Genomic DNA, 19,489 nt, shown 5'->3' with positions numbered 1-19,489 from the left:
GTGAAAAATATGGGATTCGAATTGCCTCTCACTACCAGGCAATCTTGGTGGTCTAGTTGGTAAGACACTGCTCCAGAATTGCAAAGGTCGTGGGTTCCAATACCATCCGAGTAATATGTTTGTGATTTTTTTTACACAGCTCAGGAGAGTATACAGGGCTAATGTATATGGTGGAAACCAAAATTAATTATAAAAAGCTTGATACAGAAGTAGACTCTGAGTAAAGGATACCAGTTTCATAAAGCCATTAGGAAAGAAGATAATCAGTTAACAGATTAATTTGTGAACCAGCGCACCAGTCAAAATGTTAACACTATTGGGTGTATTTGCCAAACAAGTTCTTGTGGAATAAAGTAAGTGATGTTAAATTTTGCATCTGCGATAAAGAATATTAATTTTGGTTTTTAGCCAAACACTGATGTGTGTAAGCACTGTACACCTAGCACTTCTCCGAGTCCCGTAAAAAATATCACAGGCACACTACCTGGGTTGGAGGCTACTTGTTAAATTTGGTATGTTTTAGCAAGCTATGGTGAACATATTTCTTAAGGTGTTCTTGGGTTCACATAGACGATAAATAGACGATATCGTGTTGGCGTCCAAAAACAAACCAAATGTAACGTTGCTTTTTGGTGGTGGTATCACAACAAATTATGGTGAAGTTTCTTGTTTGTACAGGAATGATAAGTAGGAGCAGTGAAAATTACCCCAAAATAAGGCTTGATTGTGGGCTGCCATTTTGACCATGGTCATGTGAATTCTGCACTCACATGGTTGGTTCGAGTAAGCACGAACATTCACGTAAAAAAAAATGCAGAATGCAGCCCACATTTTACGTGAATGGTAACCTACTTCAGCTGAAGCAAAACTCTATGCAAGCCACTTGTATGAGCACCAATCCTTTAACAGCTCTACTGCCACCAAGAGTCTGTAACTATCCATGCTTGCATTAGTAGCATTGTTTTTTAGTGGTGTATAAAATGCACTGGACACTATGGGAGTCAAAAAATTGACTCCCATAAAAAAATGTCAGACCCTGTTAGTTACTGAGGTAAGAGGAAAACCACGCAATTTCGCTTTATACTTTTAAACTACCCATATGCATTTTATTACAAACGCTTTGCGAAGACCAACTCGACTGATCCAAGGCAATGTGTTCCTTAAACGGCAGTAGACGTTATTGGTAATTACTCAAAATAATATTACCATCAAACCTTTATTGGTGACGAGTAATGGGGAGAGGTTGATGGTATAAAACATTGTGAGAAACGGCTCCCTCTGAAGTGACATACATGTAGTTTTCGAGAAAGAAGTAATTTTCCACAAATTTGATATTGAGACCTCAACTATCTAAACGCACACAACTTCGTGTGACAAGGGTGTTTTTTCTATCATTATTATCTCGCAACTTAGCGACCAATTGAGCTCAAATTTTCACAGGTTTGTTATCTTATACTTATGTTGAGATACACCAAGTGAGAAGACTGGTCTTTGACAATTACCAATAGTGTCCAGTGTATTTAACCTAGAATTGATTGTTTGTTCTCTCGCTCTCTCTATTGTTTCAGTTACATCAATGGGTGCCAGGTATAAAAGATCCCTACAGAGGTACTATAGTCTGGACTGTACCAGAAAATGTAGAAATGACATGTACTCTATTTAGGGTGAGTAGTAACAAATACATTTCTCCTATTCATATGAAATATGGTGTAACATGAAAATAATGGGGTTATGGAAAAATATGGAATGGAGACCACCTTTTGAAATAAATTTTCACGTGTGAGTTGTACTTGTAGTGTACATTGATAGGGTTAAACCAATCGAGCAGTTCCAAACATCAAAGGTGTATTTTCCCTTTAACAAGTATTGTCTTATTCCTAAAGGCATTTTTCATTTATTCACCGAAGTAGATGATATTTTGGAAGTGAGATTACCCCCCGCCTCCCCCCCCCCCCCAACAGAAAAAAATAGTATGTTTTCCGGAATGAATATATCTTGGAAAGTCATTACATCCCACTCACCAATACCCTTTTTGTTTTCAGGGAATAAGACTTGAGATTGTAGGAACATGATAAGAAAGTAGCGTTATTTATACCTGCTTTCTCCAGAAGACGATCAGAGCATACTAATTGAAACATCGAGTTGAAACCAAGGTTTTTTTTCAGAACCACCCCAATTCATTTAGATACAGTCATTGCATGGTGTTTCCGCAAACCTTTCCATATGTAATAATGACCTTCAGAATGTAGGTGTGATGCAATTGTGAGGACCAATTTATCAGACTTGCCACTGAAACAATCATCTTACATGTACTTGTAAACACGCTACTTTAATCCGTTGCTTGTTCACTTACAAACATTTTGCTGTTGTTTTGCACTTTGGTTGTGTACAATGTACCTAAGTTTGTTCTATATTTTTAACGATTAAGATTTGTTTAATTCAGTTTTTAAGTTCTTGTGAAAGTGATTTGGGGTTTATGTTTTAGATATTAGGTGCTTTATAAGTTCTGTTTTTTATTATTATTTTACCCTTTACTACATTTGAACTCGATATTTAATGTTTGTTGGGTCTTTTCGTCACAGGAAAACAGACCTGATTCTACGTTTGAAGACAAAGAATGGACATTTATAATTGAGGATGTAAGTATCTCGAAAACTACTCCACTTCAGAGGGAGCCCCATTCACAAAATCAACCTCTCCCCATAACTTGTTACCAAGTAAGGTTTTTGAGTGATTACCAAACGTGTCCACTGCCCTTTAAAGCCATTGGACCCTTTCGGTTCAGAAAAAAAATAAAAGTTCACAGATTTACAAATAACTTACAGGGTTTACAGAAGGCAATGGTGAAAGACTTCTCTTGAAATATTTTTCCATGAAATGCTTTACTTTTTGAGAAAACAGCAAAACAATATAAATTCTCGTTAACGAGAATTACGGATTTATTTTAAACACATGTCATGACACGGCGAAACGCGCGGAAACAAGGGTGGGTTTTCCCGTTGTTTTCTCCCAACTCCGATGACCGATTGAGCCTAAATTTTCACAGGTTTGTTATTTGATATAGAAGTTGTGGTACACAAAGTGTGGGCCTTGGACAACACTGTTTACCGAAAGGGTCCAATGGCTTTAAAGGGTTTGGGTACTTTTTGAGTAGAACAATGGCACAAAATATTGTTTGCCTCGGTGAAACGGAAATTACTTCAACATGTACAAACATATTAACCAGTTTTGGTATTTAATACCTCACACATACCATTCAAACCAAATGCCTACTAAATGTCTCTGCTCTCTTCCCAATACATAGGAGGCCAAGAAAGGAAAGCGTAGAGCCCTCTGCCAGTACACTATCAACATGAAGGACTTTGCTAGTCTTGTACCATACCAAGAACAGAAGAAATTCACTCTTCGACCAATTAGCAAGAAATGTTTGTCGGCCACAATGACCCTAACTGTATCATGTATGTTGCTACGGGAAGGATCAGCGTTGTAAGTAGAACCCATCTTTATCATCAGATTTTATTTTTTAAATAACAGCAATAATAGTGGCTCCCAACATAGCGCTCATATCCGTCACTCAGTGACACTCAAGGCGCTTCAACTTTCATTAAACAATTTTTTTTTTTTTTTTCTAAAACCAAATATGTTTTAAGAGAGAAATATTCTTTTTTTTTCTCGACTGATTTGCGATTGAAATTAAACAGGCCCAACAAAAAAATCACAAAGAAAAGAAACGTGACTGATTAATTAGCAAATTTTTCTTAGTTTGCAACTCTTTGAATAATCAGAGAGAGAGAGAAAGAGCCTGAAAGGAAGATTAGCCGGCTGTTCCTATTAATCTAAGTTTAATTGTGGTCTTAATCCTCCAATCAAGTGGTCCGGCATCTGACATCCATTGTCCGTCCCCCTTGAGCGTCCTTCAATTCGCGCCTATCCCCCCCGAAAAAAAGAACCACATTGTGTCGTTGAAACCGCCAAAAGTGCATCTGCGACATGGGAGTTGAATCGTAGCCGATGCCCAGACAACCCTCAGAGTTTATTGTTCTTGGTCAAACTATAGTTCTGAAGACAACCTTGCCGGTGCTTATCCGCTTTAAGATGGTGTAAAGGGGGAGGGTTTCTATCACGGTCCAAACATGGGTGTTTCTTCTTCTTTTAACTGTGGGAGCTATCTCTCGGTAGCTACATGGAGATAATGTCCTTCCTACAATAGGATACTTGGAGGGGTGGGGGAGACTGCTAATTGTAATTATCTAGAAGAGATGCATTCATTTCAAGAAGGCAAGAAAGCTTATTGCACCCCCCCCCCCTCCACCTTGGTCCCTCCTTGGTCAAAGCATTTGTCTACCAACGACAGTTTGAATATAAGTCTGAATTCATTGTGATTTGGGGACCAATTTCATAAGAGCTGCTTAAGCACAAAAGGTGGCTAAGCATAACTGAATCATGAGTAAGGTTACCAGCCAAAATACCATATAACGCGTGCAGTCTGTGACTGGTATCCTGCTTATTTTTGGGCTTAGTAGAACAAGTTTGAGCAATATTTTTTGCTAAAAGGAGCTACGTGAAATTAGGCCATGGGGAGGGGCACTCAAACAAATTGCATTAGGCTTTTTTAACACCCCAGGCCCATCAAAATTCAATTGTACAGTTTGCTTGGTTCTATACCTTCCGACTAGGTAGTAGTTGAAAAGCAGGACGGTTCTTTTCAGAACTGAGAAGTCTCCCGAACAATCCGACAAATCTACTTCGCGGTAGTAGAATATATATAGCAAGACAGTTCTCTGAAGAACAAACTCTACCTGGCAAGTAGATACATACACACTTAGTTCAAACCAAATATGTATTGCTTGATTCTGTTGGACCATAGTTGGGCTGAGGACTACAGTTATCGTATGGTTTTGGGTTTTGTTAGTGAAAAGATCCTATATAATTAACTGTGAAAAAATAATTAAAAAATATTTAAAAAAAAAAAAAAAAAAAAAAAAAAAAACAGTTCAGAAAAAAAATCTACTGATACTCTAAGGGAACCCCCTGATTAGCTTCCATTTTGTTGTTGTTTTTTTGTTTTTATCTTTTCAAAGAAAAACATATAATATTGTCACATTACATATGTTGTATTAATTCCCATTTTAACTATTAGCTATTCTTTGTGCCCAAGCAGCCCTATGAAGTTGGGCTATTTGATTAGATCTGGAATCGTCCTGAAATTATTCACATACACAGACGCTTAGCAATCCAACCAAAATAAGTTCAGGTGTTAGGTTTCATAAGAAGGCAAAGCTTGTACAAGGTATGGCCTCTACAAAAAGAATACATACAAATATAAATGTACAAGCACGATTTTTTAAATTAAATAAGCAATAATTATTATATGCTTTTGTTGTTTAATAATGTAATTAAGAAAAAATAAATAGCCATCTTTAACTAAGTTTTTTTTATAGTAATTGTGTCACAAAGCATTTCAAGTAATAGTTATCTAAAGGTCTTAGTTATCATTAACGACATGAACGACACTGGACACTTTGTAATTGCTCAAAGTAATTGTAGCATAAAAACTTCCTTGGTAACAAGCAATGGTGAGTTGTTGATAGTTTAAAACATTGTGAGAAATGGCTCCCTCTGAAGTCGCATAGTTTCGAGAAAGAAGTAATTTTCCACTAAATAGCCTCTGAATTAGATTTTGAGGTCCCGAAATCACTCAACTTCTTGTGGCGAGGGTGTTTTTTCTTCCATTGTTATGACGACCAATTGAGTTCATATTTTCACAGGTTTGTTATTTTGTGCATATGTTGAGATAGACCAAGTGAGAAGACTGGTCTTTGAAAATTACCACAGGTGTCCAGTGTCTTTAAGAAGAAGTTTTGTTTGTAATACTTCCCTAAGAAACTATCTTCTCTCTTGATTTTGTTTGTTTGCAGAGACGATGATATGCAGAGTTTAGCCTCCATCCTCTCCTACCAGCAGCCAGACATCGCTGACTTGGACGACTTTGACGATGAGGATGAAGAGTTTGATCGAGAGTTGACGTCGGCCAAGATCTCGGAGCTGGCCAGTCAGTATAAACTCATGGAGAATGATGAAGAAGATCCATTCTGTCTCCCCGAGGAGGCCTTCGACGATGGTGAGCTTTGAAATTTATTTCTCTATTCTGTCCGTTTGACTTATATTTGTCCGTATATAGGCCAGTGCGCCATCTAGTTCTTATATATAACTCTATGAGTGATTCAGCAGAGCGCAGAGATGGGGGGGGAGACAATCCCAAAGTTTGGGGGCGGCAAAAGAGAAGGATTTTACAGCAGCTGAAGCAAGAAATCTTGAAGTTAACATAAAGCTTTGACATGAACAATTGCATACATGTGTGCATAGGTTAGTTCTAACACTATGTTTGAGATCTTGTTACTGAACTTAATAATAAATAATAATAATAATAACACTTGTAATGCGCACATATCCACCCTGCTGGATGTTCAAGGCGCAGTAAAACCAAAAACAAAACAAAAACAAAGAAAAACAGACACAACAAAGTTAGTCCTTGAAAATCTGTGACATAAGATAAGTTTTGAGAAGAGATTTGAATTTTGTGGTACAAAGACAAGATGTAAGATTAAGTGGTAGAGAGTTCCAGATGAACTTCTGTTCTTAGCAATTGTGCAGACTGAATGTTGCTGATATTGGATGTATAATATATTACTACTGTACAATGGAGTGTCGTGGCTGATTGGTCTAGTTTACTGGACCAATGCTCTGGTGTTTTCGGTAGTAGAGTGTGGGTTCGAATCCCGGTCATGACACTTGTGCCCTTGACAAGGCACTTAACAATGATTGCTTTGTAGTGCCTTCTGCTGTACCAGCCAGACTCCTTATGGACTGTGAAGGGGGTAAGCCTGTTTGAGCCCCAAGAGATAGCACCGTGCCCCCAGTTGCCAGTGGCAGTTGATTTGGGTCGATAGCCCAAATTGGTTGAGTGTAGCCCTCACCTTTAAGTGGCCGCCCAGCCTTGTGGTGTTAGACGTTCTCTCATAAGAAAAAACCACCCCAAAACCAACAACTTGAGAAGGTTTAATAAAGAGGGTTCTAAATGTGTTACCCCTGGGGGGAGGGGGGAGCGCATGGGTAGGGATTTTGCTAGATTAAGGATTAGACAAGGATATGCAATGTTGATATTGTGCACTTTACAAAGGTGCATCTAGATTTGTAGGACTCCATGTACCTTAAGCAGTGTAAACCGCTAATCTTAAGCTGGGATTATCCAAATCACATTCCTTCAGTCTGACATCATACCTCAAAATATCCACTATTGATCTTTTTTTTCCTTCACCTTTCTTCTGTCTTTTTTCCTCTGAATGGTATAATCTCATTGGACAGCAGTTCAAAAATATTGACCAATCACACAATGCCTCTCACTCTCTCTCATGTATTTACAATATGTTATGATTTCGGTAACCAGTGGTAACAATTGTGCTGACTTTAACGCATAGGTTTCTCACATGGTAATCGATAAATAAATATCTGTAAACCCTGGGAGTACAAATCAATGCTGTGTGCTGATCTGACAGGCTTTGTCTCGTTTCATTTTGTCTCAATCCTCTGGAAAATCAATAAAAAACATTGGATACTTTATTGGCAGGTACAGTGGTTTCTTTGTTGTCGCGGTGATCTATAGAGGAAGATCGTAAGAACACGCTCGAGTTGTTTCTCTACTTCAACTTCAAACAAAGGTTTTCTATTTTAAAGGCAATAAACACTATTGGTAATTACTTAAAATGAATACCAGTATAAAACCTTACTTAGTAAAAAGTAATGGGGAGTGGTTGATAGTATAAAACATTGTGAGAATAGGCTCTCTCTGAAGTAATGTAGTTTTCGAGAAAGAAGTAATTTTCGACGAATTTGATTTCGAGACCTCATAATTAGATTGTGATGTCTCGAAATCAAGCATCTTTAAGCACACAACTCGTGTGACAAGGGTGTTTTTTCTTTCATTATTATCTTGCAACTTCGACGACCAATTGGGCTCAAATTTTCATAGGTTTGTTATTTTATGCATATGTTGAGAAGACTGGTCTTGGAGAATTACGAATAGTGTACAGTGTCTTAAATGTGTGAAGTCCAGATTTTCGGTTTGATGCGCATGTTGTGATCCAACAAGGAATGGTGCACCAATCATCATGAGATATGTTACTGTTATTTAAGGGGGAAAAAAACCCCCATAAAACTGCCTCTAGCTACCGGGCAATCTCGATGGTCTAGTTGGCAAGACACTGCTCTAAAACTGCAAAGGTTGTGGGTTTGAATCCCACCCGAGTAATATGCCTGTGATATTTTTCACAGAGCTCAGGAAAGTACTGAGTATACAGTGGTTACACACATCGTTGAATATGGGTATAAACAAAATTAATATACAAAATAAATATTATAAAAGTATAACAGTTTATATGTTTTCTCCATTCAAATGAGTCACAGCTAAATTACAGCTTTGATACAGAAATTGTTTTATAAAGTTAGGGTATACCTTAGGTAATTACTCCACAAAGGATATGTCCACGACTGGAGCTGTTGATAATGTATTTACATTTTGAGAAATACTTCCATTCAAAGAACTACATGTAGGTTTTAGAGAGAGGGATTCAAATTAGTCTGAGAAACTTCTTTCTGTGGATGAAGCGCTTCTCAAATCGTGTATTCATATTCAAATTACGGACTATACTTTCTGTGTTATTGAATATCCACACTTGTATAGGATTAAAACAATAAAATGGTGCCAAAAACTAGGGTATAATTTTCAAAAAAAAAAAAATTAGATTTAAGAATATAAAACCACACTGAAAATACTAAACAACCCAGAAGAGTACTGCAAGGGTTTAATAGCTAACAACTTTTCATCAAGCATAAAACAGAATACAATTTTCCAGCTGCAATTTGCTTACCATGTACCTCAAAACAGTAAAATTGCACAAACAGTACAATACTGAAACGACTCAAGAGACTAAAAACATTTAAATGAACTAAAAATCTTTCAAAATATGAATGACAAAACAAAATGTACTGAAAGAGAACAACTTTGAGGATGTGAAATTTGAGAAATTGATGTGTGTGTGATCATGGCTGCGAATGTTGAGGGTAATGTGTATTGCAAAATGTTGCTGCTCTTTGTTAAATATGTACCCAACAAATTGGTTCTCTGGAAGGACGTAATGATTAGTGAGCGTTGAGAGTTTTCTTATTGGTTTCTAATTAATTCTCACCGAGGGTGTAGAGAGGTCCAGAGCTCTTGATCCCCCCCCCCCAAACTCTGAATCCCCCTGTATGGAGAAGAAGAAAAACCTAGTCATTTTACTAATACCAAACTCCGCTATGCAATTACCCAAGTTGTCAATCCTTAGAAGTGTCTTAAAAAAAAAAAAAAAATAGTAACTTCTCCCAAGGCAGTTCTTGCCATCAGTTGAATCAAAAACCCAGAGAAAAGGGACCTTGTCCAGAGAAAAAGGCTTATGTAACAATCCCCACGCAAGCTTTTGTCCGTTGGTTTTTTCTTCTTCTTCTGCGGGATTTTTAATTGTGTGTTTCCCTTACAAAAGAAACCCTGGGCAGGCTAGTGCTAATAGAATCCCTCCACTCAGAAGTACAACCGCAGTAACAATGCCCAGGAAAAAGAAAGATGGGCCACGGCTTTGTTTCTTGACTTGGGGGCTTTCTTTTGTATCTCCTTGTGACAAATCCCCTCTCCATAGATAGCACACTCTCCAAAGTTTGACTGGGCCATATGTGGGGGTAGAATCAAAGAAAGTAAAGAGACATTAGAACTCTGGGGTTAACCCTGATGTAGCGCACTAAGCTCCCAACTGGGTCCCTTACCCTAAGGCCTAACCGTCCCAGCTAAATTGGGTATTTGCAGATTTGTGGTATTAGAAACAACCCTCCCCCCCCCCTCGACTCTCTTTCCCCCCTCTGGTCTCTCACATGGTCAAACCTTTGGTTGTTACGCACTTTATCAATGGTACGTTTTGTGTATACTCTCATCTGAAAGGAACTCAAGTTGGATTGAGAGGGAATTGGCCGTTATGTCCAAACTAAAAGCTTCAACGTTAATTTGCTGAATTTATGTGGGACTTGTTAGATTACTAACCACACACCCCCCCCCCCCCCTATTTCTGTAATGTCCAGTGGTTGAGTGACAGGTTTTTTTTCCCTTGTAGTTGGTTTACATTTGTTCTGTTATTTTCATCTGTCCCATTATATTACAAAATATATAATACAAACTATGGATACAAATGAGCCATTTATTCTGATTGCGTATAGTTGACAGAAAGGGAGAAAGGAGCAGACATGTTTCTAAAGTTTATAAAAAAATTTGTACACATTTGTTTACTTCGTAAAAACAATGATGTGTTAACTAATCATGAAAAGAGTTTTTTAATAGTAACTAAAGCAATATGTCTACTTCACTCGACTTAAACCGACAGGTTAAATTTGCATCTGTGCCCCTCTCTGGCCCCACCCACAATGCAGACAGATTGAAAAATGTTCATAACTATATCATCAGTTTTTAGGGATGAGAAATTTCAGACTTTTATCTGAATTCTGACTTTTTTCATGTACATTCGGTAAAAAAGAGCAGTTATTTTCTTAAAATATAAAGAAATCCTGCTCTTTGATCTACGTCTCTGATCCAAAGGACATTGCTCTGAGAAACTCCTCAAAATCTATAACTCCAGGGTTTATTAAAGGCACTAGACACTATTGGTAATTACTCAAAATAATTATAAGCATAAAACCTTACTTGGTAACGAGTAATGGAGAGCTGTTGACAGTATAAAAGTTCCAAAACATTGTGATAAATGGCTCCCTCTGAAGTAACAGTTTTCGAGAAAGAAGTAAATTTCCACAAATTTGATTTTGAGACCTCAGACTACCAATTGAGCTCAAATTTTCACAGGTTTGTTATTTTGTGCATATGTTGAGATACACCAAGTGAGAAGACGGGTCTTTGACAATTACCAATAGTGTCCAGTGTCTTTAAAATGTGAAAAGTAAATTTATTCCTCTTCAAATTTGTATTCTAGTTTCAGTTACATGTTTCAGACCTTTGACTCTCAAAATATAATCTCCCAAAGTTTAAATCTGAGAAACTTTTAGTTTGTGTATGCCATCCCACTTATTCTTCCTGCGTGGACATACCCGCTCTGGATTTTTGGCTATATCTAAAAAAATTCTACCACCTTTTGAAATAAAATTGTCATGGATTAGTTGTATTGTGTATGTATTTTTATATAGGATTAAAACAATCAAACGGTTAAAAAAACTAAGGTATACGTTCCCTTTAGGCAGATCTATGAAATTGGCCAAATTGGAAATAGGTAAAAAGCGTTAAAAAAGGTGCTTCTCAGGGATACCACTACCTGAAACAGGTCTTGTTCTCTCCGCAAGTTTATCGTTATTAAATGTTATCAGCATTAACATACAAAAAAGATGTAGTTTGAATGGGGGACTTTGAGACGCTGGTGGCAGCAGACATAATGGTCCTTTTTTGCAGCTCGGAGCGTGGGCTCACATGCTCAGTATTTCGCGCGTAGGTCTGAGCACGCGCAGCTACTAGCAAGAACTAAGAAAAAGGACTGTCCAAAAGTCTCCCAGTAGCTTGACACATCAGAGAAACCAACCAGATTGACCTTTGACCCCTCTCCTTTCCTTTCCAGACCCATTCAAGAAGTCCGGGAAGCATAACAGTCACAGCGACACCGTCTCTTTCTCTAGCGACCTGGCAAACCCCTTCGATGAGGCTGACCCAGACCCAGACCTGAACCTCTCCGGCCTCTCAAGCCCTGGCCTGTCCAGCCCTGGCCTGTCCAGCCCCAGTTTCGCCACTATGGAGACTGAAAAAAAGAATGTTGTTCCTCCGCTATCACTGGATGACAACCACGGGATGTTTGACGAGGCCTCGGGGGAACAAGGCGACACTGATGAGTGAGTTTGAGATTCAAATAATAATTCCCCACTTTTACTGAAATTGGATCTTTCCTCATTCTTGTGGTTAAAATCTTTCAGGGATTTTTTTTATGAGGAAATAGAATTAGCCGTTGCAAACTGCTTACCGACCAATAGGACCCTACAAATATATGTAAAAATGCAAAAAATGACCAGACGGTATCTTGTGCAAAAGTGTTTCCCAATGCCATGTCTTACATGTATGTGACCAACAAAGCGTCAGTTTGATATCAACTGTCAAATATCATAACAGGACATGAACAAAAAAGAGGGCTGGTATTGATAGGAGATGTCAGCGAGATTACTTCACTTCGATAACAATATGAATAGTTCGTGTAAAGTCTAGAGTAATATCAACTCATGCCATACAAAGGAACAAAGATCAATGTTTCATTGTTGTGCAGAGTGCAAATTATCATGTAGAAAAAACACATGAATGTTTGTGTTTTTCATATCAAAGAATGTTTTTTATGTATCATTAAGTTCTAGAGACTCGATTACATTCAGCAACAAAGTAAATTCTCAAACGTTGCGCACTGATCATTGCACTATTTTTAAAAAGTTTTGTTTAGTGTGTGTTGCCAATAAGCCTTATTGAAATATGGCGGACACAATAATAGGAGTATACGACAATATCGGGTTTGGGTACAAGTGTTGTTATTCACCCAAACCAAACAGTGCACTCGTATAGTGTCCACCATATCTCAAAAAAGGCAAATGAACCTGCCTTTGGTCTGATTTGTTTCTGCTTCTGCTGTTCACCCCTTTCCCGTTCAGGAACTCCCCAACAGAACGTAACCGCTATCGCAAGCGGAAAGCCCCCTCGCCCCCGTACACAGGTAGAGAACAAAATAGTCTTGCCCAGCTCTTTCAAAGCAAAGATCCAGTGAACTCTGTCGCCAAGTCCAACGCCACCGCTGTGGAGTTCAAGAAGCAAGGGGTACCAGTGAAGATTGAACCCCCTGTCCAGGTGGGGAAGGTGGAGCAGGAAACTAGTCGAAACGCACCAGTTAAGACTGTCAACCCAAACGTGGTAAGTGCTTTTGTTTTTTACATGCAGCTTGGTTTTTTGGTCGTAGTGAAAGTTTCTCCGTTGATTTTCAGCGGTTAGTCAACATTATTTTCTTTGAGCAATGAAAATATTTTTACCAATAAAAAAAGATATGTAGATTTGTGTTACGTTGTAGTCAAACTATTTTGATTGTTCTCATTTATTAAATTTTTTTCTTTCTAGTTGTCAGGCGTGAAAGTTTTTCTGCTGTTAAATGTTGAGGCTACTGTTATAAGATGTGCAGATATTTAAATTCACATTGTGTTGTGTTGGTAGTTTTAATGGACGTTTCTTCCTCTAATGGGTTTGCTTTGGGACATAATTTGTACAAGTTTTGGCAGGTATTCATCAACATAACTGAATAGATGGATTTATTTTATGATTTTTTTACCTGAATATGTATTCATTAAATTTATATCTGATCATCCGACAACATTTCTTCTGGCTTTTTAAACTCTGTCCTTTGACCTCTGCCTCCACAGCTAAGTCCAAAGAAAACCAACAAAAACACCCCTAGTCAGGAGCTCCTGGAATGGTGTAAAGAGAACACCAAAGGGTACAGAGGAGTCAGGGTGACCAACCTAACGACGTCATGGAGGAATGGTCTTGCATTCTGTGCTATCGTCCACAAATTCCGACCTGATCTTTTGTAAGTACTTTCTAAAGTTCAAGTCCCGCTCCAGTCAATTTTTCTTTTTTTTTCCCAGAATCTTTTCACAAAGTCAGTTTCCCTAATTTGTGGTTTATTACTAGGAAATTAAAGAAATTGTGATCCTTTTGCTGGCACTTTCCTGGATTGTATTACAACCCAGTAATAACCCCTGGCTAAACGGCAGTATAAGATTGAAAGGTTTCTTACTTGCACCTCACCCTCTCCCCCCCCCCCTGAACTTTGATATTGGTAAAATAGGCAGACTACCAACATAGTGCTTGATAGAGCTGTATATTCAAAGAGTTGCGTCAACTTGCGATTAGAAGCCATTACGTGTCAAAGACATGCGTGGGCAAACGCAGGGTGCAAGACTAGTCTGCCCATTTGGTTGTGCTCCATTTGGACCAAAATAGCTTCCAGCAACCACATGACCAAAGAAAACTGGTCCCTCCATGTCGCAGCTCTATCAATAAACAGCTCTGGCAGCTCTGGCACTCTTATCCAGTTGCTAGAGCACAGTTTCTTTCACAATTTATTTTCTAAAATGTTTGAAATGTCAAATTTATCTATGTAAAAAATATTTGATTGTCCCTTTTTCTTTTTTCTTTTTCAATTGTACAGAGATTTTTCATCATTGTCACCGCATGACATCAAAGATAACAATACAAAGGTATGAGAACAGCGAGAAGAGATTTTTAGTGGTTTCATACTTTTAGAAATTTTAAGTTGGATTTTTTTTGCCATCTTTTTTCTTTACTCTTTCAGTTTCGCGGTCGCACATGAATGGTTTATTTTATGTATTCTGAAAGCGGCATTATCATTCATGTACGAGGTTTTTTATGTACTCCAAAAGGGTAATAAATCATGTACAACCCATTACTATGAGGGGGAGTTATCATTCAAGAAATACTATTGACTTTGGGATGTGCCAAGGCAACACAAATCAGCAAGATACATTTTGTTTATTGAGAAATACATTTTTTTTGTTTACATTTATAGAATTTTGAAAAACCTAAACATGAAAAAAGGTGAATTTTAGATTCAAAATAAAAAAAGGCAGGCACTGAAAGGGGTACAAACTGTAGGGCAATCAGCTAAACATTTGTCCAGGGTGATTTGGGGAGTGCAAACTTAGGAGCTTGAGTCCTAAGGATTGTGTTGGAATTAGGTTGACACCTAGCAATATTTTAAAACTATTTGTCGTCGTTTTCCTGTCAGGCATTTGAAGCCGCAGCGACTCTAGGTATTCCAAAGCTCCTCGATCCAAAGGATATGAAGTTACTGGCCGTCCCGGACAAATTGGCCGTCATGACCTACCTCTTCCAAATCAGAGCGCATTTCACTGGACAACAGATGGAGCTACAACGCATTGGAGACACTGCCAAGAAGAGCACATACGTCGTCGGCAAGTCCAGCACGGACACCGCTCTGAGCGAAGACGTGTTTACGCAGGAGGTGCAGAGCTCCCGCGAGAAACCTGCAACACCGCCCAAGATAGAGGATTCCGTAGACAGTAATAAAATATCCGTGAACGGAACATCGGAGAGCTCAACCCCGACCAACCAGAGCCCAAAGAAATCTAACAGTCGGCGTTCGTCGGCCGGAAGCAGGCACTCTTCAGAAGGGGAAGAAACAAACATTGATGCGACTAAGTCCGGAGATGCCAAGATCTCCAGGGAATCGCTGAGGGAAGTTGAGCTCAGTGTGAACAAGGATGAGGATGAGAGTGAATCCAAAACTAACTCTAGACAAAGTGGTGAGGATTCTGAGTCGGATAACAGGGGAGAAGGAGATGAGACGAGTAGAAACGCCACGGAGGACTTGAGGGACGAGGAGAAGACTGATGAGGTGAGTATCGTTTCCTCGGTTCAAATCAATCAAAATATGTAACGGTATATTATCCACTGTTTCACTCAGATATGTTTTTTTGGAAGCAATGAATCCACACTCGTATTTGTTTTTCCGGAAGGAATTCGGTTTTTATTGTAATAAGTAATTGGTGTGATTTCAAAAATAAAGTTAGTAATTTTTTTATAGAATACCTAGTCAGGGTCAGTAACATGTGCTTTGACATGTTTGACAAAAAAAGCTTTGAATAACTTGTTTATTTGATCGTCAACACCCACAATCTTCCCCACCACCAAACCATCAAGAAAGTTGAACCCATAATTCTGTACCCAGGAGAAGGACAAAATGAAGTAGTGACAAGCAAAAGGTCAAAAGCAGCAACTGTCCCAAAGTGGGGTTTTTTGGGGGTTATTTTTGGTGAAAGTGTTGACGTTTTTTTTCTGCCAATTCTGTGTGCATGTTTGTTAGCTTTCTGTCATTTTTCTGTGAAAGTTGTTTTTCTGCCATTTTTGTGGGAAAGTTGTTTAGCTTTTCTGTAATTTTTGTATGTGAATGTTTTGTAGTTTTTCTGTCATTTTTTAATAAGGGCAGGACTATTTATTTCTACATGAGAATGGGGAAAAAATATCCCAGAAGTAATTCTGGCTGTAAATATAGGCCTACAACCTTCATGTCCTACTTATTTTTGAAAAGAGCCATTTTATTGCTGGTGACCTTCTGCGGGGGTAAAAAGTTGAACTTTGTGTGCCTGTAAAAAGGTCTTTTAACCTTTGACCTTCAACCTATTACCTTCTCTGACCCTCTGACTTCAACCTCTGACCTTCTCTGACCCTCTGACCTTCAACCTCTGACCTACTACCTAATTCTTTACACAGTGGAAAGACACAACCCCCTTTGTGATATGTTGATCTATACTCTTCCTTGGTCCTTGTCTTGCACTAGTTCCAGACATTTGAATCGGGATTGAGCGCAAAAGCCAAGCTGTTTATCTCCGCATTTTGCTCGCGTGTGATTACAGTTTAATAGTAAGCAGTATTAGCCTACTTGAGTTAGAAAGCTGCTTTGGCAAGCATCAACGTCGCAATCTAAGTGTAATCTCTAATCGTATGATGTACAGTAAAGTATAATACATAAAGAGGTTTATTGTCTCTGCCTGTAGCTGATGTGTAGTCAGGTTTTTTGTCTTTCTGTCTGTAATTTAGTTTGGCTACCCGTCTTGTCAGTCAAGGTTCCTTTTCTTCAAACCCATTACTAAGTCTATTGGATTTTGTTGTTTTTTGTGATGAAGGAAAATAACTGTACAAGGATTAAACCCATGCAACATTAAACAAAATAACCAATCAAAAGAGATCTAAATTACTGACAGTATAAGAAGATCGACATGTCTCGATGGCGAACAAACAGCATCCTCTTCGGTTTTATTTCAACCTTTTTTAATAGTCTTCCTACTAAGTTTTAAGGCTTTTAGGATATCAATGGTTTTACAAAGCATGATTCGAAGTAACACAGGACCATTGGCCCGAAGCCTGTGATTTTAGCCGTCAGGCAAAGTAAACTCAAATGGGGAAACACTCGGTGAGCGTTTTATTCAGGTTTTTATTTGCATCAATGTCATGCAAAATGTGTAATTGTTTTTTTCTTGTGGCCCAGATGACGGTTCGATCTTAAAGGAACATGTTGCCTTGGATCGGACGAGTTGGTCTATAAAAAACGTTTGTAACCGTTTGTTATAAAATGCATGGTTGGGAAGATGTTTTAAAAGTAGAATACAATGATCCACACAAATTTTCCTCGAAATTGGGTGGTTTTCCTTTTGCTTTGCAAACTGATTGATACGGTCGGCCACAAAAAATTTTACTCCCATAAATGGCTGACCGTGTTTGTCGACGAGGTAAAGGGAAAACCGTTCAATTTCGAGGCGTGTTTGTGTGGATCATTGTATTCTACTTTTACAACATTAAAAGTACATTTACATTATTAAAAATGGTTACAAACGCTTTTCAAAGACCAACTCGACCGATCCAAGGCAACGTGTTCCTTTAATCTTCTATGGGTTTGTCAGTTTATGTATTTGGTGGATTACATATAATGCTTTCACTGCCAGCTACTGTTTTGATAGCAAAACCAATTCTGTAATGTTACTTTGAATTTCATTACTCCTTTTATTGAGGTTTTGTTTGAAATAAATAAATAAATAATAATATAAATAGTATGTGAGTCCTTCATAGAGATAGCTGCACCTGAACAGATCTTTGACTTTAGTCCAGTCCAGAAATCTTTGATAATCGTAGATTCATCTAGTTTGTGGGAATATTTAGCCAGTGTATCATACTAAAGCCATGTCATACATGGGGGTACCTCAAGGTAATGCTCGACTTAGCTGTTTGTTTAATAATAGAAGGAATAAGTATTTATCTCTAATTTTAAGTAGGAAAGTAGTTAGCTAGTAAGCAAATAAGAGGATAGCAAATCTTAACGGCTAAACTCAGTATTTAACCCCCCAACATAATGGTGCCCTAAGATTTGAAGATTTTAGTTTTAGTTTTTAGGTTTAGTCGGTCAAATCCCTGTAAAGGAAGTGATAATTAAAATAATAAGCCATAGTGTGGTGAATGGTTTTGAAACAACTGCGCTATCTAATCATGGGACTAGAGGGTCTCTTTTTGTTGGACGTGTTAAGATGATCTGCTAGCATCAGTAATCTTGATTAGTTGTCTGGTAGAACTCATGCTGATGAGTTTCTCTGGGAGTATTTAAAGGCAATTTGCTTCACAATTTGCGGCAGTTTGTGAGTGGGAGAGTGTAAAAACCTAACATTATGTGGAATAAGCTGGGTACAGTGCTGACCATGTTTGATGTGACATGTCGTGGAGAATGTAAGTGGACATCTAGGTTATTGAAAGGAACATATTTTTGGTAGACGGGAGTAATTTTGTTCAAAGACTCTGCTGTTACTAACCAAGGATTACAGGTTGTAGAGGGAACTTGTCATTGCCGGGTCCCCAGTCAAGTGTTGATGATATCATTTAAGTAACTGATCGTTTTTAGGCAGTCTTCTTTCTTCGCCTTCACCTTTGGGACCACGGTTTGAATCTGTCGGGAAACACTATGTGGATTGGGTCTTCAGTTCCTACCTGACTGCCAGGGGTTTTCCCTGGAACAATTCTCTAGGGTTTTCCTCCACCATCTAAAATTGGAACTTCCTTCATTGTCTTCTGTTCATTCGGTAAGCGCAGAATGCCTAGTAACGTCGAGTACGCACACAAGAGCAAAAATTCCCTGCTGAGCCAGTGAAATCCTCGGCTTCCATCTGGGCAATTCTTTACTTACTGTAATCAGAGCCATGAAATTGGACCCTGATGGTGGTTAGGGTCATGGATCTGTTTGTTCTTTCTTTGCTTTGTTGTTTACTTTTGTGTCTGTTTGTTTGTTTGTTAAGACACCGTTAACGAGAGAGGAGCAACTAAAGTCTAGAGCAAGAAAGCTCCTTGATCAGGCGAGGCGAGATGCTGCAACTAAACAAAGCTTCCGCAGACCGGCCAAAGAGAAAGTGGAAGAGAAAGAAGTCTCCACAAATGAGGTGAGAGAACCATGGACTTTTAATTTCTGGTGTTACCCTTACAAAAATGTTTGTTAGGACTGTATACTCAGTACTTTCCTCAGTTCTGTGAACAAAAATCACATGCATATTACTCTGGTGGGATTCGAACCCACGACTTTGAATCCAGAGCAGTGTCTTAACAACTAGACCACTGAGATTGCCTGGCAGCTACATAGAGGCAGTTCGAATACAATCTGAGAAACCTTTCTGTCAATAATGCTTCAGCTCAAATTTAAAAAAAAATTGGGGACAAAAAGTGGTATCTTTTTCCATAGCGCTGTACTTTGCAGTGAAAAGTTTCTTGAAATGCATTATACTATCTAAAGATGTTGCACTTCTTATCAAGTAAGTT

At 38.4% G+C, this 19,489-nt stretch overlaps 1 protein-coding gene across 2 annotated transcripts in view; it reads left to right on the top strand.

The window, feature by feature from the left end:
- LOC139934343 (EH domain-binding protein 1-like) overlaps positions 1-19,489 on the top strand; it is an 86,611-nt gene that overhangs the window by 38,665 nt on the left and 28,457 nt on the right. For both annotated transcript variants that reach the window (XM_071928541.1, XM_071928532.1), the window contains exons 6-15: positions 1,569-1,664; positions 2,583-2,639; positions 3,305-3,486; positions 5,919-6,121; positions 11,697-11,964; positions 12,763-13,018; positions 13,519-13,685; positions 14,310-14,358; positions 14,907-15,536; positions 18,976-19,116. In XM_071928541.1, coding sequence (XP_071784642.1) covers positions 1,569-1,664; positions 2,583-2,639; positions 3,305-3,486; positions 5,919-6,121; positions 11,697-11,964; positions 12,763-13,018; positions 13,519-13,685; positions 14,310-14,358; positions 14,907-15,536; positions 18,976-19,116 — 2,049 coding nt within the window. The remainder of the gene's footprint in view (positions 1-1,568; positions 1,665-2,582; positions 2,640-3,304; positions 3,487-5,918; positions 6,122-11,696; positions 11,965-12,762; positions 13,019-13,518; positions 13,686-14,309; positions 14,359-14,906; positions 15,537-18,975; positions 19,117-19,489) is intronic.

The sequence above is a fragment of the Asterias amurensis genome, chromosome 1, assembly GCF_032118995.1.
Source record: "Asterias amurensis chromosome 1, ASM3211899v1".
Taxonomy (NCBI): Eukaryota; Metazoa; Echinodermata; class Asteroidea; order Forcipulatida; family Asteriidae; genus Asterias; species Asterias amurensis.
Note: the sequence above shows the minus strand (reverse complement) of the source record. Positions and strands in the feature narration are given on the sequence as shown.